At 48.4% G+C, this 18,501-nt stretch overlaps 1 protein-coding gene across 2 annotated transcripts in view; it reads left to right on the top strand.

The window, feature by feature from the left end:
* Positions 1-18,501, top strand: part of Zbtb16 (zinc finger and BTB domain containing 16) — a 176,513-nt gene that overhangs the window by 84,385 nt on the left and 73,627 nt on the right. For both annotated transcript variants that reach the window (XM_029481755.2, XM_021171973.3), the window contains exon 3: positions 7,244-7,341. In XM_029481755.2, the coding sequence (XP_029337615.1) occupies positions 7,244-7,341 (98 nt within the window). The remainder of the gene's footprint in view (positions 1-7,243; positions 7,342-18,501) is intronic.

Here is an 18,501-nt window from a genome sequence, read left to right as displayed (position 1 = left end):
AGATGATTCTTGAGAAAGCATGGCTCCTTGGTATTCCTTCTCCTTCCCTTACAGAGACTCCAAATCAACCAGAATGGCCCCTTGCCTCTCATCTTCTGTGAGCCTGCATCCCTAGCAAACCTGCAGCAGGGAACGTGTTAACCAATACTGTTCATTCTCATTGTTTTTAAAATCGCTTCTTTGAAATCCTTGGCTTTTATTAGTATATTTACTTTATGGCATACATAAAGATCTGTATTAAAAAATAAATTGTGTTGTAAAAGCATTGGGTAATGTTTATTAATATTGACTAGTCAAAGAGCCATGGACTATATTGCTAGAAGGATAATTTGTAGTAATACCAGCTATGCATGTGCAGCTTGTCAAATGACTATCTAATCTCCACATTTTTAAAAAGAAGCGGTTGAAAGGACAATTTCCCTTCTGTCTTGAGAAAATGAAAGGGACCCATGCCTAGCTGAGTCTGGAACTGTCCTTGCCCTTCCCCTGTGGCTCAAGCACACTTTCAGGCACCAGGCAGTTACACGGGACTACGTGGCAGTGGCCAGGTATGTCCCTTTGTCTTAGAGCAGTTAGAGACCACTTCACTAGAAGTTCTGTGTCTCCATCTGCTTCCATCTGTGTTAAAGGCAGAGATGGAACCATGATTCCTGTCCTTAAGCTTGGAGTTCTGAGGAACATGGAAACAGCTTAGTCTTGAGTGATGTATAGCACAATGACACAGGGAGTGACTAATGACCCCTCTTGGAATATGACACGGCTGCTGACATTAAGAAACATTCTCTGGGAAGATCTAATGTCACCTTTAGAAGGTAGGGAACATTCATCAAGTGTCCTCGGGTCATCTGAAGAGCTTGCTTTGGTTTAGGGAGGAGGTCTGTGGTAGCACTCACCGTTCAAAGGTTTCCTTTCCCACGAAGCTCCATGCAGAGGGCTGAGCATGTTAGCACATGTTGTGATCCTGGCATTTGAGAGGCTGAGGCAGGGGGATTATGGGCCTGGAGCCAGCCTGGGCTACAGACAGAGTGAGTTCAAGGTGAGTCAGGGTTGTAAATCTTGTGTCAAAACCAAAAACAAACCAAGGAAGTGGACAGACACCAAACCTGCAGAAAATGTAGGAGGCCGGGCTGGGTAGTACACATAGACTCCATTTCCCCGGAAGTTGGCTTTGTAGAGGAACTCTCCAGTGGGCTCATCTTTGTGCCAGCACTTCCTCAGAATACTGTTGACTGGTTGACCTTTGACCTTTGACCTGTGAAATAAGGGTCTGTGAGCCTCAGACTTAAGGTTTTTTTTTGTTTTGTTTTGTTTTTTAAACCACAACAGTCTTGAGGAAGGTGAGAAAGCCCAAGATTGAAGTCTCTTCCTCCTCTCAGTTTAGCTGCTGTTTAGAAAGGTGAGCGAGCCCAGCTAGAAGGTTTTGTAGCTGTGCTGAGAGTCTGTTTCTTTTGGTGCTAGAAGCTTTGGCCTAGTTCATGATGTCCCCACGGGGAGAGATTGGCTGGGAGTCAGTGTTTGTTGACAGAGAGGCCCAGGCATTTCGCATGGGGTTAGCTAGCTTCCCCTGTGAGTAGAGGATCTTTTGAGAGGGTGGTTGCTCGCATGAGCTTCAGGCTTTTGAGAGTGCATTTAGACCTTGGTCTGGGTATCATTCACATGAAGTCTTGGGTCCTTCTTGAGGCTGCCACAGAATCACCAAATGGGTCAAATCCTGTCACCTTGACATACCCAGAATCCCCTGAGATAAAAAGTCTCAAGGAGAGATTGTCTCCATTGGGTTGGCTGGTGTGCATGTCTGATTGGCTGTCTTCAATTATGTAAGGATGAGCTTGTCTCTGTGTGAGTGGTGCCATTCCCTAGGTAGAGGATCCTGAGCTACCTAAGGGTAGAGAAATGGAGCTGAGCACAGGCAGGCAGGCAGGTGAGCCTGCAGGGTTCATTTCTCTCTGCTGCCAACTGTGGATGTGCCTGGCTGCTTCCAGCTCCTCATGCTGTGACTTCTCTGTGATGGTGGACTTGAACCTGGAATTGTAAGCATAAATGAACAACGTTCTCCCACTAGTAGGCTTGTTTTGCCAAAGCATGTTATCATAGTAACAAAAATGAAACTAGTACACCTGGTCATGAATTAGAAGGTAAGTGCCCTAGCTGGGGTTTGGGTTACGGACCTGTCACCCTGTCCCCTGGAGGCTGAGACCCTAGGAGGACAGCAGGAGTTCAAGGCAGCCTGGTGACCTAGGGAGATCCTGTGTCACAATGAAAAAAACTAAAGGGGGAGCGTGCTCAAGGTTTTTAGTCCCCAGTATTACCAAAACAAACAAACAAGAACAAAATTGCCAGTGTCCAGGACTGCCATAAACAGTTTAGCCTCTGACCAGGCCCTGAGTGAATTGGAAGAATCTTTTGGGCCTTATTGGCCTGGTCTGAGGATTAGTTCAGAAGATATATCAGTTAACCAAGAATGGGTCAAACATTGTCCAGTGTCTGGCTGGGCATTCTCTGCCAGTGGCTTGTCCTAGTTTCCAGGTTCCCTGTTCTGATCTCTTCTCCCCCAAACTCACAGATCACACTATTTCAGCTTCCTCTCAGCAGAGTGAGGGAGTACAGCCCTTGGGCTACTGGAACCTCGAGCTTTTCCCTTCTTGCTAGCTCGTGGATAAGCCCCATCTTTGCCGTTTATCCCCATATAAAACACGAGAAGAAATGTGGTATGGCCAGTACTGGGCCTTGAGCTCCTTCATCCCCCAATCCACAAGCCAAAGCCTCTGGTCCTTTACTTTTGGCAATGCTCTGAAGCCCCTCCTCATCCTCATCCTCATCCTCATCCTCATCCTCATCCTCATCCTTGGTTCTTTGCTGAGTGGGTGGAAATGTACAACTTCTGTGGAGGGCATGCATTCAGGGCTCTCTTAAGGTTAGGGCCAGCTGTCCTGGGGATTGAGGTAGAGAAGACATGAAGAGTCACTCCTTGATAACACGCATGTTCTTGTGCTGTCGCTTTTGAACTGGGTTGATGGAGGCCTATTCTGGATGGGTGAGGTTGGTGTGAGGCTCAACATTTATCTTTCCAGAAAATTACCATAGGCCTTCCTTGTATGGATGTCAAGAGACACGAGGTAAGGTCTGGTTCTGGAATGGAGGCTGTCTGTGTAGCTGTTGTATTCAGATTACTTCTAAGATAAAGAGAATATAGACCTACACCTGCTTTTCCTAGAGGGGTTTCTTTGGCTTTGAACAGTCCCTTTAAAATGGGTCTTAGAAAGCAAAGGCAAGATAGACGTTGAGCAGTTAGTGGTCCAAACCAGACAGAATCTCCATGCGTTGCAGACTCAGTGAGCACAGATATGGTCCCAGTGACAACCTGGCCAGAGTGGTTTTATAAGTGAGAGCTACGGTGGAGAGAGCAATGAGAGAAAATGAGCCCTTCTCTTGTGTTACTAAAAGGTTCAGATTTGTGTAGATGTAATTTTCTCACACTGATTCTCTTTCTTGAGGGAATAGGTAGATGTGTTCAGGAATTAACTTTTTTATCTTCTTGAGTATAAGTGAACTTCTGTTCCCTGCACGGTGAGTTAATTTTCGGTCACATGTTGTCGGCGATAGATGGAACCACTCTATTACCTGGTGACTTTCAAAATGGCACCCATCAGTCTGGCTTACTCCTGGAGAATGAACACGTGCCTCCATCATCAAGGGAGGCAGTGCAAAGTAAGAAATTAAGCCTTGTGAAGACAGGATAGGACTAGGTAGATGTGTTGAACATGGCCAGGAGAAAGGTAAGGTTGGCATTTTGGTCAAAAATCTCTGCAGATTGTGGCGACAGTGAGTAAAGAGAGGTGGCCAAGGACAAAGGTGTTATTTAGGTGGGATTCTGTCTCTGCAGACTCTGAAGACTGTGCCGGAGTCGGCTGGTTGCTGGGTTTGTAGAATCTACTCATTTCTTCTCTGCCACTTAGGCTTTCTTGGAATTGAGAGAAGCCTCCAATCTTCTTCCTTGCTGTGTAAACAATAACTTTTTTATTTTTTAAAATGAGCAAACTTAATATAGGGCACCATTGACGTTCCAGACCGGCCTGTGAAGTTGCCCCCCTCTTTCTGTCTTGAACTTTGTATGCTTTGCCTGGTTCTCCCTGTCAACAGTGACCTTTGTCCTTGCTACATGTGATCTCCCACGGATGCCATGCTGAGTCTCTGGGAACCTGTGTGGGGCACTGAGTTAGTAGGACAGTTTCAGGACAGCATGCTACCCCTGAGAATTGGGTAAGAGAGAATACATGTGTTACTGAAGAAACGGTGACTGAAGCAGTTCAGAGGAAAGGCTCCTGATGACTTCTAGAAGGTTCATTTGCTGAGAGAAAGACAAGAAAAAGGCCCTCTGGATTAGAAGGTTTTAAAGTGCACAGATTGCTGGGTTGGGTTTAGAGTTTTGTTTGCTATATCATAGCCTATGACCTGGGTGTCACGGTACATTACAATAGGCAGTGACACGCAGATCATGGCCCAGGAAAATAACTGTCCCTTTCAGGAACTCCTTGGAGGCAAACTCAAATAGGATATGGCTGAGACTTTTGAATAATTAAACTTATCTCCACCTACAATTTTAGTTACTAAGCTATGTCATTTTACAAGTGAGAAAGAATTTGATAACTGGATGTGGTAGTACACACTTTGGATTCCGGCACCCGAGAAGCAGAGGCAGGCAGATCTTTTGAGATCTCAAGGCCAGCCTGGTCTGCAGATCGAGTTTCAGGTCCATCAACCCTTCATAAAGACCCTCTGTCTCAAAAAGGTAAAATATAATTCAAGTGGGTGTGACAATACGACTTGTCCAAGGTCTTTCAACCAGCCAGGGCTGGGTCAGGGTGAGAGTCGGTTTTACATCTGTGTGCTTGGCCTTCCTCCTGTGCCCTGCAAAACGTTTACAGGAAAGAAACAGTCTGGAATCCATCCCCTTTCACACAGAGCCAGTCTGGTTGGCAACTGGAAGAAAAGCCACTTTCAGCAATTGCTGAGCAAATCTTCCCATATCCGGGGAAAAGGCAAGGCTGTTACTTAAGAGTGTCGATCGGGGTGAGAGATTTGATCTGGAACTCTGGAGGAGGAATCGAGTGTAGGCTGTTGGGGGTGCTCCCCAGATCTGAAGACTGGCCATCCACAATCCTTTGGAAAGACAAATGCATATGGGGTCCTCCTATGCCTCCCAGGCAGGGACACCCCTGGAAGCTAAGAAATCATAAATGATTAAAAGGTAACAATCAGTTGGACCCCACTCTAATCAGCTTTCCGGAAAGCACCTGGGAAACCACCCTTGAAGAGTCTTTGTGTTGTGTAGCTCCCTTAGAAAGGCAAATATTTATCATGCCCAGGCAAGGGACAGGAGTGCCCCACTGTGCCCCGCCCCTGTGTGTGTGTGTGTGTGTGTGTGTGTGTGTGTGTGTGTGTGAGAGAGAGAGAGAGAGAGAGAGAGAGAGAGAGAGAGAGAGATGCCTGGGTACCTATTTAAAAACACACTTTGCCCCAAACACTATTCGGACATGCCCCAGTGCCCTGACATTGTGAAATATAATCAGAGTAAAGAATGTTCAGTTAAAATGTTCCGTACTCTTTCTCAATTTGGATAGATCAGCCACAGCCAAGAGTGAGATAACGCATGGGGGATGGGTGGGGCGCCCTAGAGTGTTGTGGGAGACCGTGTGTGTTTATGTGTTTGTGCTTGAGAAATCATTCGTCTTTGGCAAGGGGGAAGAGGAAGGCAGCAAACAGAACAATATGATTGAGAAAGAGTTCTGCAAAGAACTGCCTGTGATCCCTATCGGGAGGCTGCACACACGGTGTCGGGTGCCGTCCTCATGCTAAGGTGGCCCCATTGCTTGGCATGCTACCGAGGCTCCCCTGGGGGCCCCTGAATGGTTAGTACAGCGCAGGAATCTCTTAAGTTGGTAGCAGTGTGTGGTTGGGTGTCATTTGTGATTTGGCAATGCCAGTTCCAGTATGTAATATCACCTGGTTTTCCCTAGCATAGCCAGAACCAGTTTTGCAGCCCACCGTGGTTTTATAGTACACCGTCGTCATTCTGCAGCAGTAGTGAAGGCTCTCAGAGAGTCCCATGTCTCCCACCTGTCCCGCTGCCCTCAGGTCCTGTCTGTCTGCTACTCTCTACTCTGGTCCTTAGTGACAGGGGAGAAACAGAGATTGGAGTAGGTGTTGTAGCTGGATCCTGGATCAAGCAGTGGCCTCTGAGACTTGAGGATAGGAGTGCGATGGAAGGAGAGTCAGCATTTGGGGCCAGCTCACATAAGTAGCTCAGAGCCCCTCCCAATGCTCAGCTCCTTACTTCCTGTCCCACTGAGTTCCTTGAAAATGACCAGTTCCATGGCAAAGGGTCTGAGCAGAAACAGCCCAGTGGAGACGTAGGATAAGAGGTATCATTGTCTCAGAGCTTTTGACCAGTTGTTGCCATGGTGATGACATGCCACTTCATAGAATCTTAACGGTGGTAAGGAGATGACAGGTATGAAAAGATCTTGGCAGGATAAAGGACCTTGTTCTTGGTGGAAGCTGTCTGATGTTTTTGCAATTCTTCTGTCTGTCAGGGTTGGAGATGGGGTCATGGCTACTCTAAGAGCATCTAGCTACTGAGAGAAAGAGAGAAGCATACTTGTTCATAGAACCTGTTGCTTCTTAGGCCCATTTGGAAAGACCCAGCCTTTGGGCCTTAGAGATGAGGAGAAAGACAAGACATCAGTGTACCCTTCTGAGTATGGCAGGTGGCAGGAGCTTGAGTCTGGCACAGCCCAGTGATGGGTAGGAGAGGGCATGAGTTAATGCTGCCTGGAGATGAGCAAAGGCCAGAAGGGCTTGATCCAGGATGTGTACTAGTTTGACAGTGAACCCTCTGTCTGTTTGAGTGCCCTATATGCTGAAACCTTTCTTCTGAACTCAGATCTGATTTCTGAGTCTGAGTACCAGTGTTAAAGCAATGGGGGGTGTTCTAGAAACAAGATTAGGAATGGATACAGCCATCCATGGGTACCGGATCCAGCAGTCCATGGGCACAGGACATATAGGGATTGTCCCAGAATCAGGAATGGGATGAGACTCCTACCAGTACCACCCCTTACCACCACCTCCTGTTCTCCCTGGGGATTACTCTGAAAGCCTGTAGGGGTGTGTATGTGTGTAGGAGGGTGAGCCTTCTGTCCAGTCAGAGCAGTGACAACCTGTCTTCTCCTTTCCCCTACAGGAAACTGCACAGTGGGATGAAAACATACGGGTGTGAACTCTGTGGAAAACGGTTCCTGGACAGTTTGCGACTGAGAATGCATTTACTGGCTCATTCAGGTAGGCAAGGTCTCCTTCAGTGGCCCCCCTCTTGCCGTTTCACCCTTAACTCAGAGCTGGCCCTGGTCTGGTTGTCTTCACTGCCAACCAGGGCTTTGGTCCACTGTGTCCCTTGGATCTTCCTTCCAGTTCCATGTTGCAGAAGAGCCACCCTGAGAGGGTGCCCATCAGAGGAACCTAGCTGTATGCTTTCCCCTGGGGTTCCCAGGCCATCACTGGAACCCATGCCCTGTGCGATCTACCTCCTAAAGTAGACTGCAGTTTCATTAGCAGAAACAGTTGTGGAATTAGGTTCTCGCTGTCTAATGAATCTGACTATTGGGTTCACATTATACAAGAGCCTTTAATTAAATAGATATAGAAAGGTTGGAACTCAAAGCTAGTTATAGCGAGCTGTCTTTTGCAAGTTAATTTTATCCAATTCTAGTGGGGTTGAGTATACGGCTGCCAGTTATTTTGCTCATGTTCGGGCAAAGCTGTTCTGCCCCAGAGCTGGGTAAAGAGGGGAGAAGCCCTTGACACCCTTTGTGCCTGATGTTCTGGGTACTGAGAAGGATCCTGCAGACTTGACTCTGCAGGCTTTAAGCTGAGGGTGCAGCCTGCCTTCTGTGGCACCAGTGACTTCCCTGTCAGGTCACAGCCTTCTCCCTATAGTAGCTTGGTCTTTAATCTTTGCACTCGTCTTGTAGGGGAGAAGCGGCCCATCTTCTTTGGTCTTACTCTCTTTATGTAGGTGACTACCAATAACTGCCCCTGCTTTAGCCATGTTGCGTCAAGCAGTATGTCCTCTGGGATTTTAGCATGTGATTCCAGTCCTCACTCGTGACCCTAATTTGTCACTGACTGTGTGACTGTGGACAAATTCAGCCTTCTCTGATTGTCAGTGCAGATGAGATGTTGCCCTCACATCGAGGTGGTTTTTCTGCTTTGAGAATTGGATGAAATAATACTACACGTCTCCATAGAAAGTTCCCTGGCCTGCATGCAGTTAGGTGATTCACAGGTAGTGATAGGATGGTTTCTACCTAGACTTCCTTCCGTGTTGCCTACCTCTGAAACTGTCACCCCGGGGCATGCCTCATCATTTCATCCTGGATGCTTCCAGCCTGGTGGGTTGTCTGTGGATGATGGTGTAAGTTCTCATCGGCAGCTTTGTGGTACCCCCACTGAAACTTAGCTGTGTGGCTCACGCGGCTTCATTCACACAGTGGTTACCGAGTGCTTTGGTTCTGTTTGTCTTCTACCTGCATGGCAGAACCCTTCTCCCACCTTTCCAGGTTTTAAAAAAGGTTCCAGACTCTTTTAAAAAACAAGACCACCTCAGCCACTCCCCACTTTCAGTCAGAGGTAATCATGCCCTCCTCTGGCACCCATTTCTGTAGCTGATGCTTTGAGCACAATCCTTCTTCTGTGTCGCTGTTTTCTCTGGGCTTGCCTTATCTCCCCTCTTGAGAAGCAGGATAATGGAGTGCGGGGAAACTTGGGCACCTACTTTCTAATGAGGCAGCTTGGCTTATTGGAGCCTCAGCATCCTTGTCTGTAAAGCAGGAACGGTTAACTCAAACCCGGAGAACTTAGCTTGTAAAGGCTCACACAACCTTTTTGCCCCTATGCCCACGGTGTGGTGGGTACTTGGTAAGTACAGACAGCAAACTGCTAGGGCACAGGATCAGGCCAATGTTACGTCTAACATTGCTTGGCATCAGCAAATGCTTAGATGAGCTAGTGAGTGCTGCCTAGGTAGGCATTTGATGAGCACCTCGAAGACTCCACGGTCCTGTCTGGCCTCACCTGCAGCAGAAATCCTTTCATGGCCGAGGGGCTTCATGGAATGGGGACACACTAGACCCACTCTTCCAGGCAATGGAAGCAGGCGTGACTTGGTCACCAGCTCTGTTGTGAACCGTGTCTACATACAGTATTGGGGAGTGTGGCTGAGAGGTGCTCAGAGCTACTGAGCTCTTTCTTTTAGGTGGGTTTGGTGTCCCTGCTTCTGACTTCTCATCACTTTGCTGCAAGCTGGCATGTCCCGAGAGGGTGTCCACTTTGGTCCCATCTAAGTCACCACTCGAGGGTCTCATGGTCTTTATGCTTCTCCAGCCTCAGGAAGTGAGCTGTGTTTTCTTAGTTTTCCATGATATGGTTGGTCCCTTTGAAACCCATCTGCCAATGCCCTTGTGAGGGAGGGGTTGGTGATGAGTCACCATTTTGTTTTAATTCACCCCGGCACACAGCTACACAGCTCATAGCCTGCAGAGTCTGAGACTTTCCAGTCTGTTTTTTTTTTCTTTTCTTTTTCTTTTTTGTCCCATTGCCTTCAGACACCTCACTCCTGCAGGATGTCTTGATGTCCAAGAAACACCAAAAGCCAGGGAGGCTAGACCACTTCCTGACCTTTGCCCCCTGTAGAGACCTGAACCTGCTGCAGGTTAGGGTTTGGGTCTGAGGGGTCCCTGGTCTTCTAGCAACCACTACCCCCATAGCAGATAGGGGAACTAACTCTGTTGCATTAGAGGATATAATCTCAGCACTTGGGAAGTAGAAGCAAAGGGGTCAGGAATTCAAGGCCAGCTACAGCTACATGGCAAATTCAAGGCCAGCCTGGTTACTTAACACCCTGTCTTTAAAAAAGGGCAACTTTTGTCTGTCTGTCTATCTATCTGTCTGATTGATATCTACCTACCTACCTACCTACCTACCTACCTACCGATCAATCGTGACACCCTGGAACATACCATAGACAGCATAGATTTTTTTGCTTCTCTGGTTTGAAGGCTTTGTGTTAGGAACTGACAGTGAGGCCCACCTCAGGATCTGTAGTGGAGACCCGATTTATAGACGGTAAAGGATTGGAGCTGGGAAGATGAATCGCTGCCCGGGGCCTAGGGAGCCTGCTTTTGTCCTTCTCCTTTGTTTTTAAGGACAGGCTGTGTAGAGACGTGAACTCCATCCTGGGAAGGGGTCCTGGGGGCTCTCTCAGTGTTTCTGCTGCGGCAGGCCGTCCTTGCCAGGCTCATCCTGGTTGTTCCTTCTGCTCCACCAGGCTGCATGCCTCTCCCTTCCTCCCTCCCTAGCTGGTGCTGGCCGCCCCACCCCCTCTTGGCTAGCACAGCCTGTGTTTGTTATTGTAGACCTGGCACTGAGCCAGGTCTGGCTAGGAGCCAGACTTGTGGGTACAGTATGTACAGTGTGTGCTCAGCCAAGTTTGTCATCGTACGCGATTATTTTTTTATATTATTTTTTTTCTGATCTGGAAGGGGTGGGGTGAAAACAGGAGTTTCTGCGATGCCGAAGGAGAGAATGCACTGAATTCCATGATGTTATTTCTGTAAGGAAGGACTCGGGTCTGGCTTGCCTTACCTCTTCTGAGTCTTTCCTTTTCCTCCTGTCCTCTTCTTCCTCCTCCTCACTTCCCTATCAGATGAAATCAGCCTGTAGGAGATCAACAAGGCAAGCTCTTATTTGCAGTGACTAGAATACTAAATTTACTCTCTTAAATCAGTTTTCATTGTGTTGAAATTGACAATTTGTTTAATTAGAAGTTTGCCCTGTAGGAGGCCCTTGTGAGAGGCTGCGATTTCTCCCCTCACGTCTCTCTTACTTTCTCCTTTTTAGTTGTGCTGGGTTTTAAGACCCTAAATGGTGGTAGTGAATGTTCACTTTAATTGAAGTTTCTTGCCCGATTTGAATGCTTTAACTACCCAAGTGTTTATGAGGTATACCTGATAACAGTATGTTTAAATTGACCACTATCAACATAACTCATTAACTAATGACCAGTCTGGTCCAAATCTGCCTTTTAGAGATGGTTTTGAGGATCACAAGGGCTTAAGGATTGGGGATATGGCTCATAGAGGGAAGAGCAATGACTTCCACTCGAGTTTTTGCCAAAAGGTAGGTATAGGGCTGTGGCAAGCAGCAGAAGAGTCCCAGCCCACTGTCCATGTCCAGAGATGACTCTAAAGCCTCATACACTGCCCTGTTCCCATGGGAGTAATCCAGGAAGCATTGACAGGTCCCCAGCTCTTTGCATTTGCTTTTTAAAAAGAGGTGATTTCCAGCTGGGATGTGAGGCTGGACAGACCACAGACCACAGGCTGTGACTCAGTGGGTTCTGAACCTGCCCTGTATAAACCTTCCCATTCGGCTTATATGAGCTTGCCACACCTTGGCTTGACAGACTGCCAGCTTATAAACACACTACAACTGCTTGCTCTGTTTTGGACACAGCTGTTTGGTTGGAGGGGTCTGGGTGTCTAGGTGGTCAGGCCCCATCCTGGGGGTATCATTTGCTTTTGGACCGAGTGCATGCTTAATGTGCGCTACTGGGTGAGGCTGTGTGCATTGAGCAGTGATGGATGCCCCAGCATCCTTCCCCTCGAGGAACTTGGTCTAGCAGGAGGCATCAGGTTAATTATAAAACAGTGGTGAAAGAGTAGTACCAAGTGTCAAGAAGGAAGGGTTGGAGAGCTTCAGATGATGCGGACCCTGTAGAGACAGTGCGGGCAGTGCTCAGGAGGGATGGCAGAATCCGGACTGTGAGAATGGTGGGTATCACTTGGGGTGGGGTCTGTGGGCAGGGTGTGTGGAGGACAGAGGAAGGTATGCAGGGCCCAGGACAGAGGCATGAGAAATGGGGAAGGGTAGAGTGACTTCTAACTCCCCAGCACTGGAAGACCGCATATTGAGACAGGAGTGACCGAGAACAGTGTTTTTCCTTCAGAAGGGCTGCTGGGCTTTGGCTATCGATTGGCCTGGACTCTATGGTATGGGGAGACCCTTCCAGAGTCACTATAGGTAGCTCATGATGGACATGGCCACAGTGTGGAGTATCCTGAGCTCCCTACACTAGAATAACACACTCTTTCCCTTGGCCTGGTACTGTCAGCCATGCTAGTAGAGAGCCTACTCCTGTGACCAGGCTTGTCTCCACACTCAGAGTGTAGAAGAGGAACGAAGGCTTGGGCTGATGGGTTTTACAGTTTCCGTTGGGAGCATGGGGTAGCCTGAGCTTATTCTCTGAGGCCTGAGTCATTCAAGGATCAGGGGAAAGTGCTAGAAAAGTTGGGACCAGAAGCAAGATTGTTTTTTTAGGCTGCTGTGATGGGGTGGAGTGGGGGATACAAGTTGGCAAATATGAATGCATTGACCTGCCCCTCCCTCCCTCCCTCCCTCCCTCCCTCCCTCCCTCCCTCCCTCCCTCCGTTCCTCCCTCCCATCACTTAGCTTTTGGCTTCAGGGTTCTTACAGACAGAGGAGGAAGGAAAGGAGGGCAGCTGGCAAGTCCCTGTGACTGCTAAATGAGGGGTCCCCACAGTGATCATCAAAAAGGCTGCCTTAAGAGTTCAAAGATGGCTTCTCAGGACCTGCAGCTCGGAATTGGCCAGGCACAGGAGAGTCCTAGTCTATAGGCCCTCCATTCACCCTGCCTCCTCTCTGGAGGATACGAACTTTCCTTTTTGCTATCAGGGTAAAAAAAAAAAAACCGGGAGACCCTTGGATATATCCTCTCTGGGGCTCTTTAACTCCCTCCTGGGTCTTGAGAGTCCCCACCCTCTGAGCATTCCTGTTGACAGTGGGGTGTCTCAGAGGTCCACACACTGGGGTGGCAGAGAGGAACAAGCAGGGAAAGTGCTCCCCCTCCTCCTCCCTCTTGAACACACTCTTCACTCTTCCTCTCCCTCCTCTGGATTTGGCCAGCTTCCTGAACTTTTTCCCAGAGTGGTGTCGTCACTGGCCTGCCGGCAGGTCTGGATGTTCTGCCAGCATTCCAGAGAGTTTATGATCGCTTGCAGATGCGTCTCCAAGAACACACTGTACCCAAAGCAGAAATTAATGCAGGCTTGACTGCGGTCCAAGCCCCTACACGGGAGAGAGGAGAAAGAAAACAAAAACTGTTTAATGCTGTTTATAAATTATACACTGGCTGATGAAAAATACATTTCTTTCCTGCCCCCTTCCACGCTGGCCCCTTCCCTGTAGCCCCCTCCTCATCCCCCCAACCCCGCCCCTTCTCCATTTTTGCCTCCAGAGCCTCAGCTGAGCGCAGGCGAATATGGTTTTGCTTTTTAGCTCCTGTTTTGGCTGGGATCCGAAACCCTGCCTCTGATTCCTAGCCTGAGTATTTTTTCCCCTTTACCTGATGAAATTCACTGATTTTTCCAGCCCACATGGGTTGTTTTGGGTTTTGTTGTTTGGGTGGGTAGTTATTTTTTTTCTTTTGGCCTGGGGTTTTGTTTACAGCATGTGTCATATGCAATGGTGCAGGGTGTCAAGCTTACTCGTCCCTGGAGGATAAGTGCCCCCTCCCAACATCTTCCCACCTTAGAGTCACTCAGAGGTCCCAAAGCCTTCAAGGCTTCACCTCAGGCTAACTGAACTGAGAAAGTTGGGGACATTCTCCGCAGGTCATTGTATTAAACAGTATTTTTCCGATAGTTCTCTTCTAGCCTTTCACCTCTAACCCATGTGAAGAAGGGGTTACATACCCCCCTCCCCAGTACGCACATCTCTACGTATGTCAGTGTAGCAGGACCGGAGAACTCATTCCTTTGACTCTTCTGGATCCCACCCAGCCTCATCCCACACGCTACAAGCCCCCTCCCATCCCAATTTATTCTATAAATTCGTTTCTACATTATGTCTATCCACTTACATGGCTTTTGTGTTTTTTAATACTGCTAATGTTTATCATTTGCCCAACAGGCTCGGCAGATTTTGCTTCCTGTAGAGCATTGAGGCTTTAGAGCCCCCTCGTTGCTAAGTAGCAGTCTCTCTGTACTGTAATGGGCTGATTTTGTATTCTGTTCAGCGCTGTATCTTATTTTTGTATGCAAGACAAAGTGTTTTGATGGAGGACGATTGCAGCAGTGTCTGGAGGCTGTTTGGAGTTTTATGGGCTGTACAGTACACTGTGTGCTCTCCAAACAGAACACAGGCTGTTGAATTTTGGATTGGATTTGTCATCCCCCCCTCCAACACCCTCAGAGAGGAGCCTGTCAGATAGAACATGACTTCAAGGGTGGAAGAAAGAAGTGGGAATTATGTAATATCTCCTTTCTGTCTCTCATTCATTCTTGTTCTCTCTCTCTCTCTCTCTCTCCTCTCTCTCATCTCTCTGTCCCCAAAGAAGGTGGCACACCCCTTCCCCATTGCAGCATGATTTTGCACAGCTAGGTGGTGACGTTTCTATTAGGAATGAACAGTGCCCTAGAGGAGAGGGTGGGACATCTGTCCGACTGCTGTTCATTCAGAGTCTTTCTTTGCTTCTTTCCATCCTGCTGAGGTCCCGGGTGCTTTTACTAGCCCTTGATTTTTGTCTAAGGATGAGTAGCATCTCATGGGAGCTGCGGGACAGAGCTGTTTTAGTGGGATGGACCTGAAAGCAACGGGGTTTACATATTCTCAGAGTCCTCATACCTTGGTTGGGCTTTCTGCATACGCTGCTGCCGCCCACCCCTAACAGAAATGTGTTTCTGGGTGGACTCCCGTGGCCATCTTTTCCTCTAGCCTCTGCTCCCTAGTCCTTGAGCCAGGCAGGGTCAGTGTTGTTGGAGTCCAGGTGTGTGCCTGCCCTGCCACTGGGCCTCTGCTGTTCCTCCCCGTGCTCCACACAGGGGTTGGGTCTCTGCCTCCCTCCCTCTGCAGGTGTTTATTTTGTCTCTCTCTGCTTCTGCTTCTCCCCCAATCTCCTTCCATCTCACTTCATCTCTTTGGCACCGTCCTGTGTCTATGTCAGCCACAGCCGCTGCTTGACACTGCGGCGTGTTTTCTGTCTTCCTTCCTGTGTCTTCATCTGTCTCTGTCACCGACTGCCTTAGCCTGCCTCCTCTCATCTGTCTGTTGGTCTGTCTGTCTCCTTTCTTACTACTCTCAGTGTTCCTGAGCTTAGAAGTTAGACATCAGTCAGAGTGGAGAAACTTAGGTCATTCTGGCCCAGAGGCCTGGTGAGGACACATGACTGGAGAGAGCTTGAGGCACGTGTGCTTGACCCCTCGCTTTGAAACGACAAGAGTGGGTCTGCTCAGCCATGACTTCGGTTCTTACACACTATTTTTTACGTGGAGTTGGTAGACAGAAGAACGGGCTTAGGTCTGCGAGGTCCTTGTTAGACACTGTTTCTCAGGATCCCATCGCCAGAGCCCATGCCAACACAGGTGTGCACTGTTACCTACCAGCGCATGGAAGCCTCCAGCCGACCCTTGCTAATTCTCCTTGTACTTGTGATCTGGGAAAGGGCTTGGCACACAGAAGGCTTGGATTGGGATTTTTGAATCAGTGACTATCGTGTAGACTTTTGTAACTAAAAGTCAGGTGTCTCAGTGGGTAAAGGTGCCTGCTACCAGCCTGGTGGCCTGAGCCCAATCCCTGGAACCCGTGTGAAGGTGGAGAGACTGGGCCTTTTGCAGAGAATGTGTTGACTGACTCTGTGCCTGAGAGAGGGGACCTGGAGGTGATGGAGATGCCTATAGAGCTCTTAAGGTTTGCTTTGTGGAACTCAGCAGATTCATTGGGCCCAGGCTAGGCTGGGGGTAACCTTGGACAGGTGTTTAGTTAAGAAGGTAGCTCCTTGTTGGAAAGTCTGGAGAAACAGCCAAAAATAAGGGGCAGAATCTTCACCAGACACCGAGCCAGCATGTGTCTGGGTGCACACAAGTATGAGGGAGAAAAGAGACGGAGACGAAGCATTTACATGAAATACTGAAAATTGTTTCTTTGCTGTAATGGGTCCACACAGGCCATTACCTTGAAGATTTAAAACCAAAATGAGCTCATGATATCTACTGACTGCCACGGACATCTCTGCCTGATTGCAAAGCCCGCTTTACCTTTGAATTTCGGCTTCATTGTTGGTTGTTAATCTTTGGATGTTGGTGGCAACATGCACACACACACACACACACTCCTTGGATTCCTACAGGAACAAGTAAATGGATGGATAGATAGGAGTGTTTCTCAACAAGACCCCAGTGAAGAACCTTTTCATTTTCAAAACAGCCTCTGACTCTCAGGCCAGCTGAGCAGGGTTTCTCCGAGGAATCCAGAGAGCCGAGGCCGAGACTCTGTTGACTTTGGTGGTGGTGGTGGTGGGGGGGGGAGAGGAAGTTCGAATTTTTTTAATTTAATAATTTGGGTTTCCTATGAATGGTTCTGTGCAGTGTGCAGTAGTATGCATTTTCATAACTGTCTCTTCCACTTTGGATAAAAGGAAGGGAGGGGGAAATAACAGCAGCAGCGTTCTGTGGGCAAAGGAAGAAAACAAGAGAATGGGGCAGAGAACAGGCTAAATTTAAAATTGTAATTGGCTGACTTCCACTGGCTTGCGGGTGTTTTAATGACTCATAATAACTTCATTTAAAACCAGCTGAGCAGAAAATAGATTGGAGAGGAGCCTCGGGCCATTATGGATTTGTTTTTTTTGACAAGCTCGGTTTTCAGCAGCCAGGAAGGCTCTCAGAGAGGGCTCGGCTGTTTCTCTCTCTCTCTCTCTCTCTCTCTCTCTCTCTCTCTCTCTCTCTCTCTCTCTCTCCCCGTCTCATGACTGAGAGAGATTGTGTGTGTGTGTGTGTGTATATATATATCAGAGATATACAATTTCTCTTTTTAACTCTTCCCCCTTCCCCCTTTTTAATTTTTTTAACTGATTAAAATAGATGCCTCGGGGTATTATTTTAGCATTTTAGAATCGCTGCTCCCACACCCACTTTTGATGTGGTAAACAGAACATAAATAAAATTGTTTTGGAGATGATTGAATTAATTAGGTAGTAAACAACTCCAAAGCATAAATTCCCTGGGCCGGTTTGTTCCCACCCTCATCCATATTTTCTCCAACCCCTACCTCTCCCTCAGCCCCTCCTTCCACAGGACGAGACCCTCCCTTTGACTGGGCATGTCTCCTCTGCCATGGGGTAGCTGTTTGGTGATTCACCTGCCCGGCACAGATCGCTGAGATTATGATGGGACTGGGTCTGTCCAGGAAGTTTTAGGAATTGCCAGAAGAGGCTCTGACCCACCTGTAGTTGTTTCTAAATAAAATCCTGTCCGTTTCCCATGCTAAGAACAGAGCCAGGACCAGAGTCCTGCTCCCTTCTTTTCCTGTCTTTTGAAAGTCAGCCTGCTCAGCCCAAGGGTGAGCCTGGCCAGGCAGTGCAGGAGGCCTCTTCCATCTGATTGGTCTCAGTCCTCCTCCATCTGATTGCCCTCAGCCATCTGTTCTCCCAACCGCCCCCCACCCCTGTAACCTGTCACCTTCTTGGTTCAGGAGTGTTGTTTTTTTTTTGTTTGTTTTTTTATTCACGTGCTCCTTTCATGTACTAGGACCTAGGCTTCTTGGGGAAATGTGATTCGTATATTTCTGCGTTCGCCCATGCCACCTAGCCTAGGAACCTGAATGGTGGGTAGACCCTGGCCTTCTGTGTAAATGGAAGTGGGGCAGAAAGTGCAATGGAGGCTCTCCTTTGCTGCCTCCAGCCCTGGAGATCAGCCGTCTGGATCCGAAGAGGGAGGCAGAGACCGTAACAGTAGCCTATTTGCTTGCCTTGCGACAGTCTAGCACACATTAGGCAGTCATTAAATCTTGCCTCTCTACAGCCTAGCACACAGTAGGCATTCAGTGAACATCTACTGAATAAATGGCTGGCTTTGGGCTGATGGTCCTGGATTGGGACACAGAGAAATGCACATTTACTTGTGCCTGCTATGTTCCAGGCATCGTGGAGCGCAGGCACTCTTACAGCTCTGACACTCAGGTGCTCCTTTGTAGATGAGGACACTGAGCCTGTCTGAGATCAGAAAGCTGGGGTGGGGGGTTGGCCAGGGCTGACTCCCACCTAGATCTCTCTACTGTTGACTGTCAGGATTCTTGCTTTTCCATCTGTTGGGCTCCTGGTGCCTTAGAGATTGGGGAGGTGAGACTGGAGAGCAGAGAGGAGGAAGGCCTAGTCTTTCGAGACTCTGAGGTAGGGAGCACCTTATTGGATGCTGCTCCATTTGGCCAGCCACCAGGAGCAGGTGTGGCTTATTAACCTTTCCTGCTGGGCCAGGGCAGCGTGTGTCCTCTGATTGCCTGACCTGGCCACTCTTTGGAGGGCTGGAGGAAGGTGGTTCTGGGCGCATCACTAGATGGTTCATAGGTCAGATAGCATGCAGCTTCATCTTC

This window comes from Mus caroli, unplaced genomic scaffold (genome assembly GCF_978045245.1).
Source record: "Mus caroli unplaced genomic scaffold, Mus_caroli_1 scaffold_11, whole genome shotgun sequence".
Classification (NCBI taxonomy): domain Eukaryota; kingdom Metazoa; phylum Chordata; class Mammalia; order Rodentia; family Muridae; genus Mus; species Mus caroli.
This window is presented reverse-complemented; position numbering and strand designations above follow the sequence as displayed.